Below are 21,055 nucleotides of genomic sequence, written 5' to 3' on the forward strand. Positions count from 1 at the left end.
TCGGCTCTAGTTTTTTCTTTTTTGGGTTATTACTTTCATTCTTAATGTTTTGTAGATGTCCTTGATGTACAATAGAATTTAGCTAATAAATATCGTTTCTATAAATGATTGAAATTAAAAGTTGGCTAACTAAAATGATTTAGGACTAATTTGGGATTGCTATGATTTTTTTATTTATTTAAAAAAACTACTTTTGTAGTGCTTTAAAATTAGTCATTGCAAAATAAAGTAGCCGACTATTTGATAAATTGTATTTTTAAAAGTGTTTTGAGTAAGAAAATCAGTGTAAAAACGTTTGGTAAATTTTAATGTAAAAGTGATATAATTGTATATAATGACAAAAATGGACATGATAGTGTGAGCGACAACAACTAACAACGGTAACAAGGGCAATGGTTGTGATGGTGGTGGTGGTGCCAATAAAAGATTGTGGTGGTTGGGCTGTAGAGGTAACAATGGTGGTAGGGGCGGCAATAACGGCGATGGTGGTGATTGCAATGATGGTAGTGGTCGTTTTGGTTGTGGTTTGGTGACAGTGGTGGTGATTGTGTTTATGGAGGTGGTAGTGGCGGCAACAATGGTAATGGCAATTGTGGTTATGGGTTATGGTGGTAGTGGTGGTAGTGGCGGTGGATATGGTTGTGGTGGTGGTGGTTGTGGTGGTAGCGCGATTGTGGTGTGGTGGTATTGGCAACAATGATGATGGTAATGACAATGGTGTAAGAAGTTAGGGTTTGTAGTGGTAGGTGGTGGTGTTCACTTTGTTCTCCAAGGATAAAATGTGTCTAAAAGGATAAATAATGTCATTTTTAAGAATTAGTGAGCGTATTACATGAATTAAAAATATTCATTAAAGACTCAACTCGGCTTTTTATTAAAACATCTTTTAAAAACAACTTATATGCATGCTGCTTTTAAAAGTTGTCTGGAGGCCATTGCTTTTAAAGTACATAATATTTTATTTTTACCAAAAACTTTTTTACTGCTTAACTTTACACTGAAACAATTTTTGGTGAAAAAAATAACACCAAATTGGGCCTTAATTTGCAACAATTATAGCAAATACTCAGCTTAAAAAAGGAACCCCTTTTGGAAATCCTCTTAACTAATATAGTTTTGTTGCATCAAAGTTTAGTATGTGAACGTTTTTATTCTTAAGAACTTAGTAGTTGCCTAAGAGCTTAATTCAAAGAATCAAATGGCATTAGATAATAAGAAATCTAAAACAACTTATGTCCTAAGGTTCTAAAAGATGTTAGGCGTTAGTCAGGTGGCGAGCTGGGGCCTAGCGTCTAGGCGGATTAGGCAGATTTAAGTAAATCTATTATATTTCGTGTAAATAAGTGTGTTTATACATAAAATATATGTAATTACATTATAAACTACAAAATAGAATGACATATATATTAGGAAGTATTAGAACATAATGAAAACATAGGGAACATGAATATAATGTGTATTCATTTAAGTATTTAACAAATCTCTTACAATTTATTGAAAAAAATAAAACGCAAAATGAAAGTTATCTATTTTTTGTCTAAGTGAGTTGCAACATTAGTTGGTGCCTAGGCGGGTCTGGGCAGGCTAAGCGGGTGGCTAGGCGGTCTAGTTGCCCTTTCTTAATTTTCAAACGCCTAGACATTAATCGAGACGGTGGCCAACTGTCCCGCCTAAGCAACGCTAGGCAAGGATTTCTAGAACAGTTATAGGGAAAATATTATTCTATTGAAATTTCTTGAGAATGATAGCCATCATATCCCGAGTTATATACAAAGGGTTTGACCTTATGAAAAACAAGAATTATACGACTTTCGGTGCTCAAACATCTCACTGGAAATCTTCAAACTTCCTATTTATTATTACATGGTCAACTTCTCTTTTATTTTTTTATCATTCATCAAATGATTCAAATCGCCAACTTGAGTTGGCAAACGGCAAACCTTCTATCGTATACATTAAGATACAGAAATGCAGAGACTGGCTGCCCCTCGTCTTGGGTTGATTTAGTCGATGACATACGTACACAACAACAATATTATCGCTTCTGTATTATGCTATCTATGTCTTGTTTTAGAGTAATTCCTCACCCTAAATTACACGTATTGCGGAATTGGTCCAGAACTATAATAAAAAGGCTATATATTCCGTGCTTTTAATAAAGGAGACTAAAATTTTAAATCAATTTTGCAAACAAAATGATGTGTCACTAATATAATATAAGCACGTTAATCAATGCTAAAGTAATAATCTAATCATCAACAATTACATCATTTGATTTACAAATTTGGTTTAAAATTTTTGGCCTCTCTAACATTACCCATAAGTTAATTATGCATGCATATTATATACATCAGATAATTATATTGTTGGAACAAGTGGCAGATGCAAACTAGCCTTATCCGCCCCCCAAAACCCAAAAATTCCTCTATAAAAGCACTCAAACTCCTTGATCTTCATCATCACTGCTTAGCAATTGGACAAGAAACTAACTATACCTATATTGTCATGGCTCCCCTTCAATCTTTCCTAGTATGTATTGCAGTGGTAGTTTCCATTACTGTAATACCAACGTCTGCACAACTAAGTGCTGGTTTCTACAACAGAGTGTGCCCTCAGGCACTACCAGCCATTAGAAGAGTTGTCAAGCAGGCCATCTTTCGCGAGCCACGAATCGGAGCCTCTCTACTCCGCCTTCACTTCCATGACTGCTTTGTTAATGTAATTAGACTAAACCATATTCGGTGCATTTGCATGCATTGCGGCTGCCAGAATTGTCTTTAGTTATGAAATTGTTCATTTATTTAGTGGCTGAAATATTAATATTCATGGTTGACTATGTACAGGGCTGTGATGGATCAATTCTACTTGATGACACTTCGAGCTTCACTGGTGAGAAGACAGCTTTCCCAAATGTGAATTCAGTAAGGGGATTCGATGTGATCGACGATATAAAAAACGCCGTGGACAAAGCTTGCAAACGCAGTGTGGTCTCATGTGCTGATATATTAGCAGTTGCAGCTCGTGATTCTGTATTCCTTGTGAGTACATTCATAACGCTGGGTTCATTAATATTGTCTCAGTATGCGCATGTCAGTATATATCTTGTTAAAAATAAATGCTGACATTATTGAGGTTATTAAGTGGCCGCAATGCAAAATATATTACACTGTCATATCGTTTGATGCATAAATTTGACGATTCTAACAGTAATTCTTTTTTAACGAAATTTGTGTTCGTGTCTGTTGTTTTTTAGCTGGGTGGACCTCTTTACCAAGTCCCGTTAGGAAGAAGAGATGCAAGAACTGCAAGCTTGAATGATGCAAATAGAAATCTTCCACCCCCAATTTTCAACTTCCCGCAGCTTCTCTCTAACTTCCAAGCTCATGGTCTAGACCTAACAGACTTAGTTGTCCTCTCAGCCGCCCACACCATTGGACTAGCTCGGTGCACCACCTTCCGGGCCAGAATTTACAATGACACCAACATAGACCCCAGCTTCGCAGCCTCAGCGCAACAAAATTGCCCATCAAGTGGAGGAAATGACAATACATTGCCTCTAGATGCAACTACAAGGAGATTTGATACCGTCTACTTTAATTCCTTGTTGAAACAAAAGGGTCTCCTCCATTCTGATCAAGAGCTATATAAGAATAATGGCACCGATAGTGATAAGCTGGTGTTTAAATACAGCAGGAACCCATTTGCTTTTGCTAGAGACTTTTCAGCCTCTATGATCAAGATGGGTAACATCAAGCCTCTTACTGGGAATGATGGAGAATTAAGATTGAACTGTCGGAAAATCAATTAGTGTGTGTTGTTGTCATGATTAGAAAGGTATATGTTTTTCATGATTTTGCAAAGTAGCATAATCTAAGATCATGCAATATATTGTACCAAAAAAAAAAGGGACTATTTATTGAATAATATGGAGATTGGCTTTGAGATTAGAATACTACATGTACATGGTATATACCTTTTTAGTCCAAGCTCGTTTCCATGTTGATACAGAACACGGAAAATATCAGGAATTGAAAGTTATAGATCCAACCATGGTTGAATTTAAATCCAAGTTGATTATGATAAAGTAAAATTTTCATTTAATTAATTAATTAGTAGCTAGCCGTTTGATTTGTGACTTCAGATACTATACATGAACATATATAAATGAGAAATGAGCACTAATTAAGGTCCACACACACACACACACACACACATCTTGCAAAGACATTATCAACATAAGTAGAGATCATACTTCAAAAGACCGCATTGCACCTTTATGTAATGATATAGAACCCAATAATATAGTATGTCTCACCCCTTAGATGCATTACAGTGTGATATCCTAAATGTGCTCTCCCTAACATAAGTAGAGTCCGTTAAACAAAACGAAACTACTTATCTTGTCAAACTACTCTAAAAGGCCTCCCAAAGCTAATGACTTTTATAATAACTTTTATGTAAAAGATGAGTGAGGAATCAAACCTAAAACCAAAAGTTTAGGTATCGAAATAAATACTCTTAACTACTTAGCTCTAAGTTCTTTATATAACACAAAAGAAGCTGGGGATGTATTCAATTAAGAATTTGATGAATTCTAATAGAATTATAGACTCCCATGGAGTCTATGAATTTTAATAGAAATAACTCCACATGAAATTTAATGAATTCACATAGACTTCACGTGGATTTAAAAGGAATTTTATACGAATTTTTTATGGAGTTTAATGGAGCTTTTATAGCATTTACATAAGATGTCAAAGGTCACAATGAGGATGCCAAAAGAAAAGTAGAAAAGAAAGGAAGATTTCTACGGTGATGAAGAGGAGTGGTATTGGCAAGTACAACATATGTTGGGTGATTATGAGATACCAAGATCAGGCAAGAAATTGAACAAATAAAAAAAGGTTCAAGCAAGGGAATTGATGCTTAGAATTCAATTGAGTTGAATCAAGATTTAAGGTTCTCTAAAACAAATAATAAACAAAAGTAGCCATGAGGAGAAGACAAGAACATTGTTGATTACAAGTTGTCTTCCTTGAAGAGAAACAAGATAAAGATTTGGCCATACAGAAAAGGTAAAAAAATCGAAAAAAGAAGTTTGTAGATTTCGTGGTGTGTTACCTTTACATGTTTACCTAGAAGAATAGTTCGTTCATATCTAGGTTTGCTAATATTTTGTAGAGGGAGGAATCACGATGAAATCTTAGGGGTAGAGGTATGATTTGTGAGGGCTTTTGGTATTTATATTTTCCACTCTAGAATCCACCAAAATTCTTCAACTCCTAAATTCCTACAAATTCATTGAATTTTGAATACAATTAGATTTTGAAACATTTAAAAAAACTAGAGATTGAATACCATCAGATTTTGATAGACTCTTCAAAAATTAAGATTGAATATTAATAGAGTTTGATAGATTCATTTAAAATTTTAATTGAATATATACATCTAGATTTCTGAATTCTTTCAAAATTCATCAAAATCGTAATTGGATACACCCTAGTTGTGAGAACTAACAATAGTGTTACAATTGATCATTTATTTGAACCTAAGCCAACTTCAAGCTTCATTCATTATATTAACTGGCGTGTGAATTTACACCTTGTTTGGTGAACAAGTTTTAAAAATCTTTCCATCCCGCTCCTTTAGACCATCTCCAATGGTTGGGCTAAAAGCCAAATATTTTAGCCCGAAAAATTTAGCTTTTAGCCCAAAAACAACTTTTCTACTTCAACCGTTCTAGCCTAAAATTTTGACCCGGGATTATTAAAAAATGAACTTAGGCTATTTTTTTGTTAAATTAATTTAAAAAAAAAATAAATATGTAGACTATCGTAAATTAATTTTATGAACATTTTAATCTAAAAAATTTTTAATTCCGATAAATATTGAAAATTTTAAATTATGATTTCTGGGCTAAATTTCGGGGGGAATCTGGCATTGGTTTAGCATTTAGCATTTAGCCCAAATTTTCCCCTTGGGTTGGAGTGGGTTTGGGGGGAAATTTTAGGAGGTAATTTGGCTTTTAACCCACCATTGGAGTTGGTCTTAGGCCTTTACTCGTTAGAGTGTTTGGTTCATAATTAATAATAAAATTGATTTCCTTTTATAGAAAATTTAGAATATATACTAACTTGAGCATTTTTCTGTACAAATATAGTTGACCTTTTCTTTTCGCTTGGCAGTGCAACCTATATTACTTTACAAACATTCACAACTGTTATTTTATATTTTTTTATTTAATCCAGGCTTTGTTTCTACACACTTTCTTTGACTTGGCCTTAGTTTTATGGTATATTTATTGATTTAATCCATGCCTTATTTATGTATCTAATTGAGTTGGCCTTAGTTTTATGGAAGGGATACTTGTTTAAAATGATGAAACGCGGGAAGTATATCAATTTTTAAGGCAAGACTAATGATCAAGATTCTCATTGTTGTGAAGATTGAAGACAGAGAGATCATGGAGAAGCACAAAAGGCCATGCACGTCTCTACTAATGTTGACATATGGAAATTAAGCAACAGGCCACGCGCAAAACGCTTTTGAGATTGGGATGTCCCCTGGTTTTTGTTTTTGTTTTTTTAATTTAATTATCACCAACCTTGCTGTTTGAATATGTTTGAGCTTGACTAGTTTTGTTTGATAAAATAGACGTTACTTGCACCGACTTTGATTTCAGAAAGGACATTGATCCACACACGATCTGAAAGAGGTGATGGTTCTGATAACAAACAAATCCAACTTGTAGTACTGAACAAGAAAACAAATAAATGGTTAGGTGAAAAATTAACTATATATAAATATTCTTAATGAAATCCAGATCACTTTCACCATTTCACCGTTTAGACAAAGTCCAACCGGATGTTATATATAATTAGAATCCAAATACCATCTAATTTCTAAATCCCTTGCAGAATTAACGGATTAGGGAAACTTGTTTTGTTATACTAACCTAATTAATTAACAAGAATTTGACATTCAATTCAGAAGCAGCCAAAAGCCAATACCCTTCAGGGTACAATTTTCCATGCTGCGCTTCTTGTATACAAGTTTGGCATGCTTATCTTTCTTTTCATGCATGCATGTGACCTAAAACAACAATACGTTTTAATAGTTGATTTTAAGTAGGATAATCCATTGTCAACTTTGAATGAAACGGAGTAGGTGATTGTTACCAAAATAAAAAAACAGAGTAGGTGAGAATAATACTTGTACATACTCATGCCGTGCTCTAGTAACAATCATGTCCACTTAACTATTTTCATTTAAACATGATGCATTTTGAAGATCATTATACGACATTGAACTGTTTTTATTGATAAATAGAAAATTTGAACTGTTTTTATTGATAAATAGAAAACGTGAAATACTAGCCAGAATTTTTTTATTTTTGGCAAAAATACTAGTTAGATTCTTAACCAATAACCTACAATATTTTCAAATTTGAACCAAAAGCACGTAAAGGGTGTATAAATAACTCATAAGGAAACCCTATTTCTTATACAAGTACTCTTGTCAATCAAATTTCCACATTGTGAATGTGAAATGCATTATTAAAGACTTTAAAGAAAAGCTTAAGAGATTAATTTACATTTGGGAGGCCTGAGCCTTTACAATTTATAGATAAAATTAACTCATAACTCCATCGACACTTGGTGAAACAAACTTTCTGTGAAATCATTCTTGATGAATAAGCTTCAGCGGTGCTTTTACAATCAAGTTCCATGATCTTCATTCAGCTCTCAATGCATGCAATTTCCTACTACATCAATTAACTTACAAGGAAATTAAAAATATGAAACTTACAGAGTAGAAAAACTACCGTGCAAACCTCAATGGCAGACTGCTCATGCCACCTTCTAAAAATTAATCGTGTCGGTATCGCCCTCAATCTTCGTCTAGCCTCCACTGTGCCTTGATTTTTTTGCTGGATTATTTGTTATTATGGCATCCTCTTTTACAGTAGTTAGTTATCAAACCACTGTAATTAATCTTAATTAACTAATTAATTCCATAAATAAAAGAGGCCTGTTCGATATCTTTGCTTCTTCTACACCTCTTGCCACAGAGACTAAAAGACAGAATAAGATTTAAGGCTCCATGTTAATTTTTAAATGGAACAGGTACATGCATACACAGCAATGAACACACTAGACCTCACCAGAAATTATTCATTATATTTCATGGAATTGGTCTATACACAGGATGAAAATAACAAGTGGGGCGGACATGGAAATAATTAATCTCTATTTAAGCACTCAAACTCCTTGATCATTATCATCATCATCATCATCATCATTATCACTATTCATTAGTTTTACAAGCAAATTAAACTGTGGCCATGGCTATTCTCCGATCATTTCTAGCGATCATCTGTATTGTATTGGTTGCTGCCACTAGTATGAAACCAACATCTGCAAATCTAACTACTCATTTCTACACGAAAGGGTGCCCTCAGGCACTACCAGCCATCAGAAAAGCTGTCGAGCGGGCCATCAAACGCGAGCCACGGATGGGGGCCTCTCTAGTTCGCCTGCACTTCCATGACTGCTTTGTTAATGTAATTATGCTTTTGACTGATCGTTCGCAGGCATTTCACTTGCAATTATTATATTTGTTTATTATATCAGGGGCAGTGAACATGTGAATGTACATTTAACCTATTTTCTGATATATGTCCATGGTTTATTGATTAATGCAGGGGTGTGATGAGTCAATTCTGCTTGATGACACTTCCAACTTCACCGGTGAGAAGACAGCCGTGCCAAATGCGAATTCGATCAGGGGATTAAACGTGGTCGATGATATCAAAAAAGCTGTTGACAAAGCTTGCAAGAAAAGTGTGGTCTCATGCGCAGATATATTAGCAGTTGCAGCTCGTGATTCCGTTTCCATTGTGAGTGCATATATCATTAATAATGCAAGATTAATCAAATTTGTATTACAAAATAACGCCTCAGTGTTATACGTTTCAATACCAAGTTTAACAAAAACTGAGGTTGAGAATGTACACAAATTCGAATATCATTTTACAAAAAAAAAGAAAAAAAAAAAAAAAAAAGTGGTGATGGTTCTAACACTTATTTCTTTCGATAGATCAAAATGTCCTTAATGAAATTTGTGTTTAAATTGTTTGTTTTTCAGTTGGGAGGCCCAACTTACAAAGTACAATTGGGAAGAAGGGATGCAAGAACTGCAAGCGTAAATGATGCAAACAGAAATCTTCCTCCTCCATTCTTCAACTTCCCACAGCTTCTCTCAAACTTCGAAGCTCATGGTCTAAACCTAAAAGACTTAGTTGTGCTCTCAGCAGCCCACACCCTTGGACTTGCTCGGTGCACCACCTTCCGTGCCAGGATTTATAACGATACCAATATAGACCCACAATTTGCAGCCTTGGCTAAAAAAAATTGCCCAACAAGTGGAGGAGATGACAACACAAGGCCACTAGATGCAACTTCAAAGAGATTCGATACTGTCTACTTTGAGGCTCTGTTGAAATCAAAGGGTCTCCTCCACTCTGATCAGGAGCTCTTTAAGGGTAATGGTAGCGATAGTGATAAGTTGGTGCAGCATTACAGCAAGAACTCAGCTGCTTTTGGAAAAGACTTCGCAAATTCTATGATCAAGATGGGCAACATCAAGCCTCTCACTGGAAACGAGGGAGAAGTCAGACTGGACTGCAGGAAAATCAACTAGGATCGAATTTGAGATACTATATTGTTCAAAGATTTTCGTGTGTCGTTAATTATTTATGTATATCAATTTTGTGTAGCTTGATACCCATTGTTAGTCCATTTCCTAATAGCTCAAGCTTTTAGGGTGTTATCTAACATGTATCAAAGGCTTGGTTTGTGGGAGGTACTGTGTGCAAAGCCTCCAATATATATTTATCATTCTTCACTTATTTGTTTGTTTGCACAGTGCATGAATGTTAAGGTTGCACCTATACGTTACTCTGTTGATTAAAACTACGGGTCGTGGATTATAAAGCCTTGTATTACGATACTGAAATTCAACGTGAAATACGATACTTTACAAAATTACATCTCTCATCAACGCCTTTTTATTTTCCTAATCCGTGTGAAGAATGAAACTATACTAGGAATAACCAATGAATTGTTACAGGCATTGCAAAGCAAGGATCATGATATTGTAAATGCCATGAAGTTGGTTGGAAGTTGTAAGCAAAGATGGGAGATAATGATGAAAAGTGATTAGGATTCTTTACTTGGTGAAGTCTCTAATTTTGTCTTAAAAATGATGTTGATGTGCCTAATCTGGATGATATGTTTCTTTCTCGAAGGCAAGGGCAACAACAAGCTCAAGCAGTCACAAATATGCATCATTATTGTGTTGGTATATTTTGTGTTGTTTTGGATTGGCAACTTCAAGAACTAAGCAATCGTTTCAATAAGACTAACACTGAGTTTCTTCTTTGTTTGGCATGTTTATGTCCAGTTGATTCCTTCTCTGCTTTTGATAACCAAATGTTATTGCGTCTTGCACATTTTATCCTAAGGACTTCTCTATAAATGAGCAGGTGATACATAAGATTCTACTTGAGACTTACATTGTGGATATGTGGTCTAGCATTGAGTTTTCAAGTTTAAAAGGGATTGGAGATCTTGAAAAGAAAAAAAAATGGTTCAATGCAAAAAGACAAGGTGTATCCACTAGTTTACTTGCTTCTGACAGTGGCGCTAACTCTTCTAGTTGCTACTGCCACTGTTGAAAGAGTATTTTCGGCCATGAAATTTTTGAAGAATCGATTGAGAAATTGGAAAGGAAATCAATGGATGAATGGTAACATGGTTATTTTTATTGAGAGAAATATTTGATGGTATTGATAATGATGTAGTCATGCAATGCTTTCAAAAGATGAAAACATGTTGAAAGATATTGTAATATGTTGTATAGAAAACTTTATGGATTAACATATAAGTGTTTTGTTCAATAAATTCTTGAGCTTTTTAATTACGACTTTTTATTTGAAGATGCCTCCATTCATTCAAATCTCTGATCTCGTCCCTAGTTGCACCTATATGTTTCTCTTGTTAATTAAGACTACGGGCCGTGGATTATAAAGTCTTGTATTACGATATTGAAATATAAATGAGAAATACGATACTTTACAAAATACATCTCTCTTTGTTTGCATTTTTGTTTTATTTTCTGCTCGAAGAATGAAACTACACGCGAGCAACGATGTTAACTTGATATACACTGAAGTTTAGTGATTGTCTACTATGATCATGGCAAGTGTAATCTATAATGTTATTACGTACCCGAAAAACGAACTATTATGTTTAAATAGTAAAGATTTTCTTTGACATTATATTGCAAGACTTGGCATGCCCTCTTGTCGGCCAAGCTCTTTCTCCCCATATTGTACAGCATATGCAAACGCATGGAAGGAGCTAGTGTAAAATTATATATTCAACCAATTAATTATTTATCAATATATTGGTTGAATTGAATCCATGAAAGTGATTAACAAATAGGAAATTAAAGTTTGAGTGTTCATATCTTGCTGTGTAAGGATCAACTTATCTGTCTCTATCGGGACAATTCCTGCTGCTACAATGCTAAGTCTGCTGCTAAGATTACCAAACCCTATCATCTATTTAATTATAAAACAACCAATTTTATAACATTGAGATATGGTAAAGTCCTGCTTTTTCTGATATTTAATCAGTAACCCCTAAGCTAATTTTATTTGATAAATAAATGGTTAATTGTGCTATTGAACAACAGCTGCTTACAACGACTTTGATGTCTGTTTTCTGGGAAGATGACAATTGAATAGGACATGCAGAAACCAAAATTTCGTTCCTCCAACACACAATCTGCAGTAAAATGAGGGTTCTCTCTATAAACATCCAAGTTGCAGAACTAAATTAAAAACAAGTGAATGCAATTAGGTGACCAACTATACTCTTATGATAAAGTTTTTTAATGAAATCAAGGTTAATATCAGTCTAGATCGACCAAGTCGTACTGATTAGTCAATCATTAAATAGAGGATTAGCACTAGATTACTATCCTAATCCCATCTGATTAAATCTTTTTTCTCAGAATTAGCCGATGCGGGCAACTTTTGTTATTGGTTAATCCTGTTGTGAGTATCAATCCCACATTGGAGAAGGTCCCATTGTCTACATGTTAGGCTTCATAATTCGTCACACGTGATGGACCGTGTTTAGAGTATCAATCCCACATTAGGTAAATGAGTGACCTTGCGTGGCCTAAGTAATTGATCTATTTCCCATATTATGGCATTAACGGCCACATGTGCTCCACGTCACCCAGTTTACGTTGTTCACGAGCTAGACTTCAAAATTCGTCACACGTGATAGACCGGGTTGAGAGTATCAAATTCCACATCATGTAAAGAAGTGACCTTACATGTGCCTATAAATAATTGATCTACTTCCCAATCCCCATATTGCTAATTAATTTTATGGTGAAACCTCAACTTTCTTCAAATCTATTCTTATTAGCTTAAAAACAAATTCACAGTTGACATTTTCCTTAGTTTCTGATTACAAGTTGACATTCATATTTCAATTCAGGAGGAGCCAAAAGCTAATCCATCCAGAGTCCAATGCCTATATCCTGATAGAGTTTCTGATACAATTTATAGGATTTGACATTTGACATTTTCCCTCTCTCTCTTCATGTGACCTCTTCAAAACCAACATTCGTATTTGATTCTAGTTCAATTTTGGAAAGACCATTCCAATGTCAACTACTAGGAGCACACTTTGTCACGTTGTACACATAATTTTTTTTCTATCATCCATAAAATTTGAACTCAAAACTTCTTCCACCAAACTCGAGACTTGATGCCGTGTTGTACATATGCATATACTTGGGTTGCAAGCAGGCCTTGCATATCCTAATATTTTCTTCTCAAAAAAACCAAGAATGGAATCAAATGCACAAAATGACTGCATGCCTTCCTCAAACCAAATTTGCACATTGTGAATGTGGATTATCATATCTTCATATGGGACGACCCAAAAAGAAAAAAAAGATTTATCATTCCACAATTCAGATGCTATACAAATTACAGAGAAGAAAATAATCAGAAAAGACGACCCCAAACCAACAAGATATCTGTTTTGCGAGAATTGGAGTAATGTCTACACAACCTTATTTTTACTTTACAAAGAGACTGTTTCCACGACTCAAACTTACATGAAAATTGGTGAAACAAATAATGTGCTTATGAGCTTGATCATGCTTGGTGAATATTGTGGATAGCTGCAGTGATGCTCTTACAATCAAATTCCATAGTCTTCATCCAGTTCTCAAAATCTCCAATTTCCTACCACACCAAAAACCAAAAATTAAAATTTAAAATAACCCATGCTTATAAATTCAACAGTAATTAATTAATTTGCAGGAAAATTGAAGAACAAAAATTAAAAATTGAACCTTGATGGCAGTGTTCATAGAATGAGTGACAGAGAGCCAGTGATCGGTTTGTTTGCTGAATCGTGCAATGGTGGCAGCCAAAGCTCTAATTTCATGCTCGATTCGCTTCTCGTTCACGAACGCCTCTTGCACGCCGCCGTTCACCGCATCCACCATCAGCTCCGCCACACGCGCCGCCTTCTTGATCGCGTCCTTCTTCGCCTTCTCTGCCAAAAAAATCACGATTAACCACTCAATTAATCCGTAACGAATCCAATTTCAATAATCCAGCTTCTTTTCTTCAAACCCTTAGATCGAATTCGAATTTAGATTTGGGGGAACTGAGTCAACTCACCGGTGACTTCGCGAAGTCTGAGGGAGGCGTGGTGGTGATCCTGGACGAGCTGTAGCAGAGCTTCTTCTACACCTCCCGGCTCTGGCTCCGACGAGAACGAGAAGGTGGACGACGATGCGACGGCGCCATGGGCCAGTGGAAGAGACGATTGTGAGTACATGCTGTAGTCGTTTCAAAGTGTACAAATCAAACGGTAAGTCGTATTAGTTAGAATTAAACCAAAATATTTGTCTAGGCCCAAAATTTCTCACGGGCTTAACAAATTCACCTCCGTATGAAAGCCCATTTGATTTGGTTGGGCTCAGCCCAATAGGTACAACTATCGTTTCAAGTTGAAAATTTTTCCGTTTACAATCTTACCTTCACTGCTAGTACTAAAGTTTAGTCATACTCATCTTCATTTGTAAGTGAAAAGTCTGAAGTTTAATTTTCATGGATGACGAGTTCGAGATATAAATATGGTTGACTATGACCTAAATCACTCCCTCCCCAATATTGTTGTATAAAAAAAACAAATGAATTATCATACAATCAATCAAATTGAAGCATACCGTTTTCAAACATGAAGTGTGTAAAATATAGTTAAAATTAATAAATAAAACTCATTCTATAATTTAAATTAATAGTAACACTAGGTGACAATATGATAATAATGAACAAATTTCTTGTTACAAGTCAGAGTTGAATGAAGAACTTAGATATCTTTGACGTGTGTTTATTAGTGTTGGGAAAATAATTGAAGCAAACGTTTGATTTAAGAAATTGAATTTGAAGGGCTTGTCTACTTGGGTTAGGAAAGATGGTTGCATATAAAAGTCAAGCTCACTATGCTTTGTTTTTTAGTAGGTCGGTAAGATAGAGGTTAGCCCCACCCGAACAGTCTCAGTTCAATCATATTTTGAATTCACTCTAGTTGATGTATATATGCATAATCCTATTCTATCAACTAGGATATTCTCAAGGTTTTCTTTTACTTTGCTTTTTATGGGTTGGTAACCACAGATGGTGGACCACAGTTATCCACCGCTTCTAGATTCGGAGGAGATTAATTGAGAATTGCACCTTATTTGTGGTTACGATCAAACAGATTCACAACTTACAATATATATCAAGAACCTCCAGTTATATTTTTTTTTTTTTTTTGGTAATGCCTGCACTTTTTCATTGAGCCATTTGTCATGGTTTATTAAATACAGGTCGACTCCACAGTCTCCACTAAGATGAGAAAACTCAGCACACATTTTATCAGTTTTATGCGCACAATGCATGGCGTAATAACCAAAATGTATTTTGTACCGTGAGACAATATGACAGCTCGAAGAAACGAGTCATATTCATCCATGGCTCCCAGACTGATCATGGCTTAGAGCTGAATACCAGAATTGACAACATTCAAGTATAACAAGTAAACAACCAAACATCTTTTGCAGAAGTTTCAACGTAGAACCACTCCATGTTTTGCAACACATTTTTCAAAAGAAATAGAGGCATCCTTTTTCTTTTATTCTAGTACACTATTATATAATTTGATTTCGTATAATAAAAAGTTTGAGCAATCATATATATGTCATTATTTGTAAGTGGTCCTCTACCACAGTGATGAAAATGAGTATTGCCCTTACATCATGACATGTGTTCAAATCACATTGGCTCTATAATCTAACATATAATTTAACAAATTAATCGTTTGACAAAAAAAAAAAAAAATATATATATATATATATATATATCTTTATTTAAGATTAGCGTACGAAATATTATTTTGACGTTTAGATCGAATGAGTATGCTTAATGTGTGCTTGTAGTTTTAGTTTTCTTTATACTAGTAGTCAGTGGTGAAGTCAGGATTTCTTGGGGGGAGGGCGAACTTAAAAGAGTGCAAGGTTAAAGAAAAATGGCAACAATTAAATTTGTTTATATAGTAATGTCTTTCATAATTAATCAATACAAACAAATTACAATTGTTGCCGCGAGATTTCATGTCATGAAAACGTAGCATAATAGGCTCATTATCAATAAAAGCAAATACATCTCTCTCAACGTAAACAACCATGCTATCACTTAACCATTGATCTCCCATTTTGTTACGCAATGGTGTTTTCACAATCTTCATAGTAGAAAAGGCTCTCTCCACCAAAGCGGTTGCAACCGGTAACACAAAAGCCAATGTAAGAAGTTTAAACACTAACATATAGCTTTCACACCTCCCGATCTTCACTAACTCTTTTGCAAGATCACTAATTCCTCTCAATAATGAAAACTCACTATGTATCTTCATATCATGAATGTAATTGTCAAGTTGAATTGGAAGATTCATGAGGTCTATACGATCAAAATCTTGAGGATAAAGATAGGCTAAACGAACAATTTTTGCTTTGTCAAAAGATGCAAAATTATTCACCGGACTCAAACATGCCATACAAAGAAGCAGCTCGGTGTTTACCTCATTGAAGCGATCATTCAATTCCTTTAGCTGCATATTAAGGACTTGAAAATAGAGGTCCACACGATAGTAATGAAAGTTCGTGATTTTTGGAGCTTTATGCCTTGATTTTCCAGGTACAAAATGCAAATCCTCCATGTTAGGAACGACGATATCATGCTCCTCACAAAACTTTTCTACATCATGAAGCAAGTCCCCAAAGTCATCATCTCTCAAGGATTGTAGTCTTTGCTTGCATACTTCCACTAATGCCATCACATTCACAATATCTTGATCTTTCTTTTGCAATGCTTGTGATAACTCATTTGTAATTCCCAATTATTCTTAGACTCTTAATCCTAGAGTAAACTATACTAATATGCATAATAACTAATCCAACCAACAATTCAATTAATCAATACCAATTAGCATACAAATTATTCAATAAATAAAAATTCAATTCAACTAATCATATGAATAATTGTATACATTATGTAATAATTCAATTAATTAATCAATAATCAATAATTTTAATTTTAATTTTCACCCTAAAAATTAATTTCATAATATCATATCAATAATCAACAACCAATAACCAACTTAGTGCATTACTGTTAACTACATTGCAATGTTTGAGAATTGAAAGGAAAATTAAGGAAGATGAAGAAGAATGAACATAGAGATCTTAGAGAGAGAGAGAGAGAGAGAGAGAGAGAGAGAGAGAGAGAGAGAGAGAGATAGGGTTTGGATTAACTAACTAAATGAAGATTACACACACAGTTTTTATAAGAGAAATCCTAACTACTTTAACCAAATACTAACAACCTTCTAACTATATTACTAATTGTACTGTATTACGTTTGTACCCTTAATACTCTCCCTCAATCTCAACTGGGGTAACCCAGTTTGAGATTGGAGAAACATTTATGCAATTACTGAACACAATGTTGAACCATCTGCAATCTTGCAATCCCACAGCAAAATCTCATGTGCAACTCTATTGACACAACAAATTCTTTATCAGAAACCTTGGTCCCGCCAGCCACAGTCACTTCCAAACATGTGACTCCATGGCCTTAGGCAATATTAACAATCAGCTGCAAACATATGTGCCATGGCCCATGGCATGGAAATTGCATGAGAAGCTTTTGACATCACATTGCTTTCGCCTCCAACTTGTCCACCATTGTTTGGCATCTCTTTGCTGTTAACTCCAACTTCTCCAGCACTGATTGGCATCACTAAACTGCGCAATTTCTTATTGGTTCTTTCCAAAGAAGTTCAGCCCCACAAACTGATGTTTACACATCTGTAGCTACTGTAAACCAAATAGAAGTTTGCACCTTTTGCAGATACAATTTTTCCATCCAAAAATTCAATATTCATTTGCCTCTTGCATGAGCTTCAATTGAAGAACAACCTCTTATAAAATTGTAACGCACCCTCAAGCCGGTTATAACAATTTCTTGCAGGATTACCCTTTGTGCGATTTACCATCATCAACTTCATTTAACATTGGCATTGGCCTTTAAAACAGAAAAAATAACAAACTATAGTGTGGCATTAGCCTTAACTATAGCACCACGAGATCGCCCTTACCAAAATACAACTACTCTTAACAGTGGCATCGACCTTCACAATTTCAACAACAGAAAATTAACATCTATGTAGGATTACCCTTCGTGGGATTTACCTACTCACATCATGGAATTATCCTTCGTGGGATTTACCGTTAACAACTTCTTCTACCGTTCGTGGGATTTTCCTATTTACATCATGGAATTACCCTTCGTGGGATTTACCGTTTACAACTTCTTCAAACTTCATCATATAACCGAACTTACTGTAGATTCATGCTAACAATTGAGTTGGTTAGACTCGACAGTATAGGCTGTAATAAAGAAAGTACTGCATCATTCCTTCAATTAGCATTATAGAAACCTAAATTGCTCCAGTTAATGGCATGCATATGGAGGCAAGATCAGGGGACCCCTCTGTCGTTGATAGGGCATCAATATTAGCTTCAATGTCAAATGTTCCAAATGACTTGTCACTAGTTCCAAAACCTGGTAAAGCTGGTGACGAGCTGCAACAAGATGCAGAGATGACTTCTCTTCCTTCTGCCTGTCGAGGTTCAGACGACCATACTTCAGACATTGTGATAAAGGAGAGTACGAGTTGCAGAAAGATTAAACCCAATAAACTTGCAGACTATCAATGAAGCAGAGAAAGAACTGGACACCACCATACAAATTGCACAATCTAGCAATGATCAATATTCTTGAATCCAAGAATCCCAAATATCACAAACATTGATCTTGACATGAAGAATCTAGAAAACAAATATCACAAACAACTGGAAGAACCCAAAAAAAGATTCACAAGAAAGACGAACAAGCGGAGTGTAAATTCAATATACCACTCTTTGGCTATCGGCCTTACTAGTTGACAAAATAGCGAGCATTTTCTTACTAAAACATTTAACCAAACAGATTAAGTGCACTGTGAAAACCAGAAATCAAGAACCTGATAAGAACTTCAATCTTGAGCCAAATACCACAGAGAAAGCAAACTAGAAACCTTGGCGAATCAATCTACCGACTAGCAGTAACCATGGCTTTCCTTTCTCGCTCACACACACTGAGAAATCCAAGACTGAGCAAAACCCAAGTGAGAAATGAAGAGATCACAAACATCCATGAAATACACATGATGCACCTTCTGATCATGTTACAGGCAATACTACAACTGATGATGCACACTTAACATCTGACAACCCTCAGATTTTGCCATTGGTTACAGTGATCAGGCAGATCCTCCTGTTTGCCATTTTTTTTTTTAATTTCCGACTTGGATTGCCGCCTGGCCTGCCTCCATAGCTCAGGTTGTTCCGAAGTTCTGAAGGTGAAGGAAGAGGACAGGGCCGACATCTTCCATGTGAAGGTCGAGTAATGGTGTCGTACTGGTCTTGTCGGCTTCATCTTGAAACCTATAGAAGAAACCCCAAAACTAAACACAAAACCCTTGGCAGAAAAATCCAGATAACAAAAATAAGAACTATGAATATGGAAGCATAAACGATCAAATACGCGGAAACGATAGAAAGTAATGAGAGAAGAGGAATCAACCACCAAGATCCATGGCGTGAGCCTCTGTGGCTCTGATACCATGTTAACTACATTGCAATGTTTGAGAATTGAAGGGAAAATTAAGAAGTAAGATGAAGAAGAATGAACACAAAGATCTTAGAGAGAGAGAGAGAGAGAGAGAGAGAGATAGAGTTTAGAGAGAGAAATAGGATTTGGATTAACTAAATGAAGATTACACACACAGTTTTTATAAGAAAAATCCTAACTACTTTAACCAAATACTAACAACCTTCTAACTATATTACTAATTGTACTGTATTACGTTTGTACCCTTAATAATTACCATATTCATATGATTCTATTTCTATACTAAATTACCAATTAAATAAAATTCGTATTAAATAATTATTTAGGGTTAGGTAGGGATTATAAATTTACCTTTGAATTGAAGTTTGAAGGCTCTGGCCTAGTGGAAGCCAATGGCTCAGTGGCTGGAGCCTGGAGTGAGACTATGAAAAGAAATGGCTGGAGTGAGACTGTGAGAGGAAACGACTCTGTTGCTCCGTTCCTTTCCGTTGCCTATTGTGCAGCAGAATCCACTATGTTGTAGTGCAGCAGAACCAGTTCACCGTAGAACAGACAGGGAGCGGAGGGGCTAGGTTTTTTAGGAGGGGAGGGGCTGAACCTGTGTTGGGGCTGTGTTTTCCGGCAAGAGAAGTGGCGGCCGCCACTCCTCGCCCTCACGTGGCTTCGCCACTGCTAGTAGTTAATTAACTTTGACCACGAGCTTAACACATGAAAGTTACTAAGTAAAAATTATAAAAAGAAAGAATGTATGCCTAGACATCGAAATTGAATTTTCTTATTTACAATATGCTTAACAAATGAAAAACATTTTCCAAATAAATTTATATATACACTAGAATTTTGAAATCAACTTTTTGTTGTTGTTGGAAGGAACGTGAACCCTACTAAATTCTATTTATCTTAATAAGATAGCCAACATTTTATTTAGCTTCTTTATTTTGAAAAGTATTAGGGAAACCAAATTTTTGGACCATTTTTTGTAGATCAAATGGTATGACCATTGATGGTTGAACTTATTTTTAATGATTTAAAGCAGGAGTCTAGTATCTAGTCACCACATCATGTGGTTTACAAAATATGATTTAAAAATTTGGTATCAAAATGTGTGAATTTTTTTTTTTGAACAAATGATATTATTTACTCTAAGGGATTAGCCTCATAATGAGTTAGCATTAATATAGTTCAAATTTACCTTGGCAAGAATCGAACCTAAGACCTCTTACTTACAAGTGAAGATAAATACCACTAAACCGTAATACTAAGTGGCAAATTTTTTTAACAAAGTGCATACTTCTTGTCTGTATATCGACAAATGGAGAATTATTGGTGCATGAAACATGATCTAAATCAGTCCCCAGATTTTAGCCTCAAAAATTAAGTTCTCTTGAATTTTGAGAAGCTAGCTAGACTAGCAATGGTGGCCATTTTTCTTGACTGAAGAGACAAATATAATACGTTTAGAGTAGTTTGAAGTCTCTTTTACTACTTTTTCTCTATACTACTATATAAGGATCCTCGCTGGATCTTTTTCGGGATCCTGCAATTGTGTTCATTCATCGTATATCGTGCGGTTAGTTTTCGTTAGATACTATTTATATTTGAATTTTAAATTTTAAATGATTTATAACCGTACGATATACGATGAACGGACACAATTATAGGATTCCTAGAATCCCT

The 21,055-nt window shown here is 35.2% G+C and overlaps 4 protein-coding genes across 4 annotated transcripts; 2 read left to right on the plus strand and 2 right to left on the minus strand.

Moving 5' to 3' along the window:
* Positions 1-2,447: 2,447 nt before the first annotated feature.
* On the plus strand, positions 2,448-3,952 carry LOC103447307 (peroxidase RIP1-like). Its single transcript, XM_070808085.1, has 3 exons — positions 2,448-2,718; positions 2,844-3,038; positions 3,254-3,952. Exons 1-3 carry the CDS (start codon positions 2,506-2,508, stop codon positions 3,806-3,808), a joined length of 963 nt encoding a protein of 320 aa, XP_070664186.1. The 5' UTR covers positions 2,448-2,505; the 3' UTR covers positions 3,809-3,952.
* A 4,129-nt stretch (positions 3,953-8,081) lies between these two features.
* On the plus strand, positions 8,082-9,910 carry LOC103447311 (peroxidase RIP1-like). The gene is made up of 3 exons (XM_008386510.4): positions 8,082-8,563; positions 8,705-8,899; positions 9,148-9,910. The coding sequence occupies exons 1-3, from the start codon at positions 8,345-8,347 to the stop codon at positions 9,700-9,702; spliced, it is 969 nt and encodes a 322-aa protein (XP_008384732.2). The 5' UTR covers positions 8,082-8,344; the 3' UTR covers positions 9,703-9,910.
* A 3,120-nt stretch (positions 9,911-13,030) lies between these two features.
* LOC103447310 (biogenesis of lysosome-related organelles complex 1 subunit 1) lies at positions 13,031-13,970 on the minus strand. Its single transcript, XM_008386509.4, has 3 exons — positions 13,781-13,970; positions 13,447-13,652; positions 13,031-13,336 (listed from the first exon to the last, which is right to left on the minus strand). Exons 1-3 carry the CDS (start codon positions 13,938-13,940, stop codon positions 13,247-13,249), a joined length of 456 nt encoding a protein of 151 aa, XP_008384731.1. The 5' UTR covers positions 13,941-13,970; the 3' UTR covers positions 13,031-13,246.
* Positions 13,971-15,114: 1,144 nt separating this feature from the next.
* On the minus strand, positions 15,115-16,478 carry LOC139189389 (uncharacterized). The gene is made up of 2 exons (XM_070808335.1): positions 15,740-16,478; positions 15,115-15,149 (listed from the first exon to the last, which is right to left on the minus strand). Exons 1-2 carry the CDS (start codon positions 16,476-16,478, stop codon positions 15,115-15,117), a joined length of 774 nt encoding a protein of 257 aa, XP_070664436.1.
* Positions 16,479-21,055: the final 4,577 nt, after the last annotated feature.

This window comes from Malus domestica, chromosome 11 (genome assembly GCF_042453785.1).
Source record: "Malus domestica chromosome 11, GDT2T_hap1".
In the NCBI taxonomy this organism is placed as follows: Eukaryota; Viridiplantae; Streptophyta; class Magnoliopsida; order Rosales; family Rosaceae; genus Malus; species Malus domestica.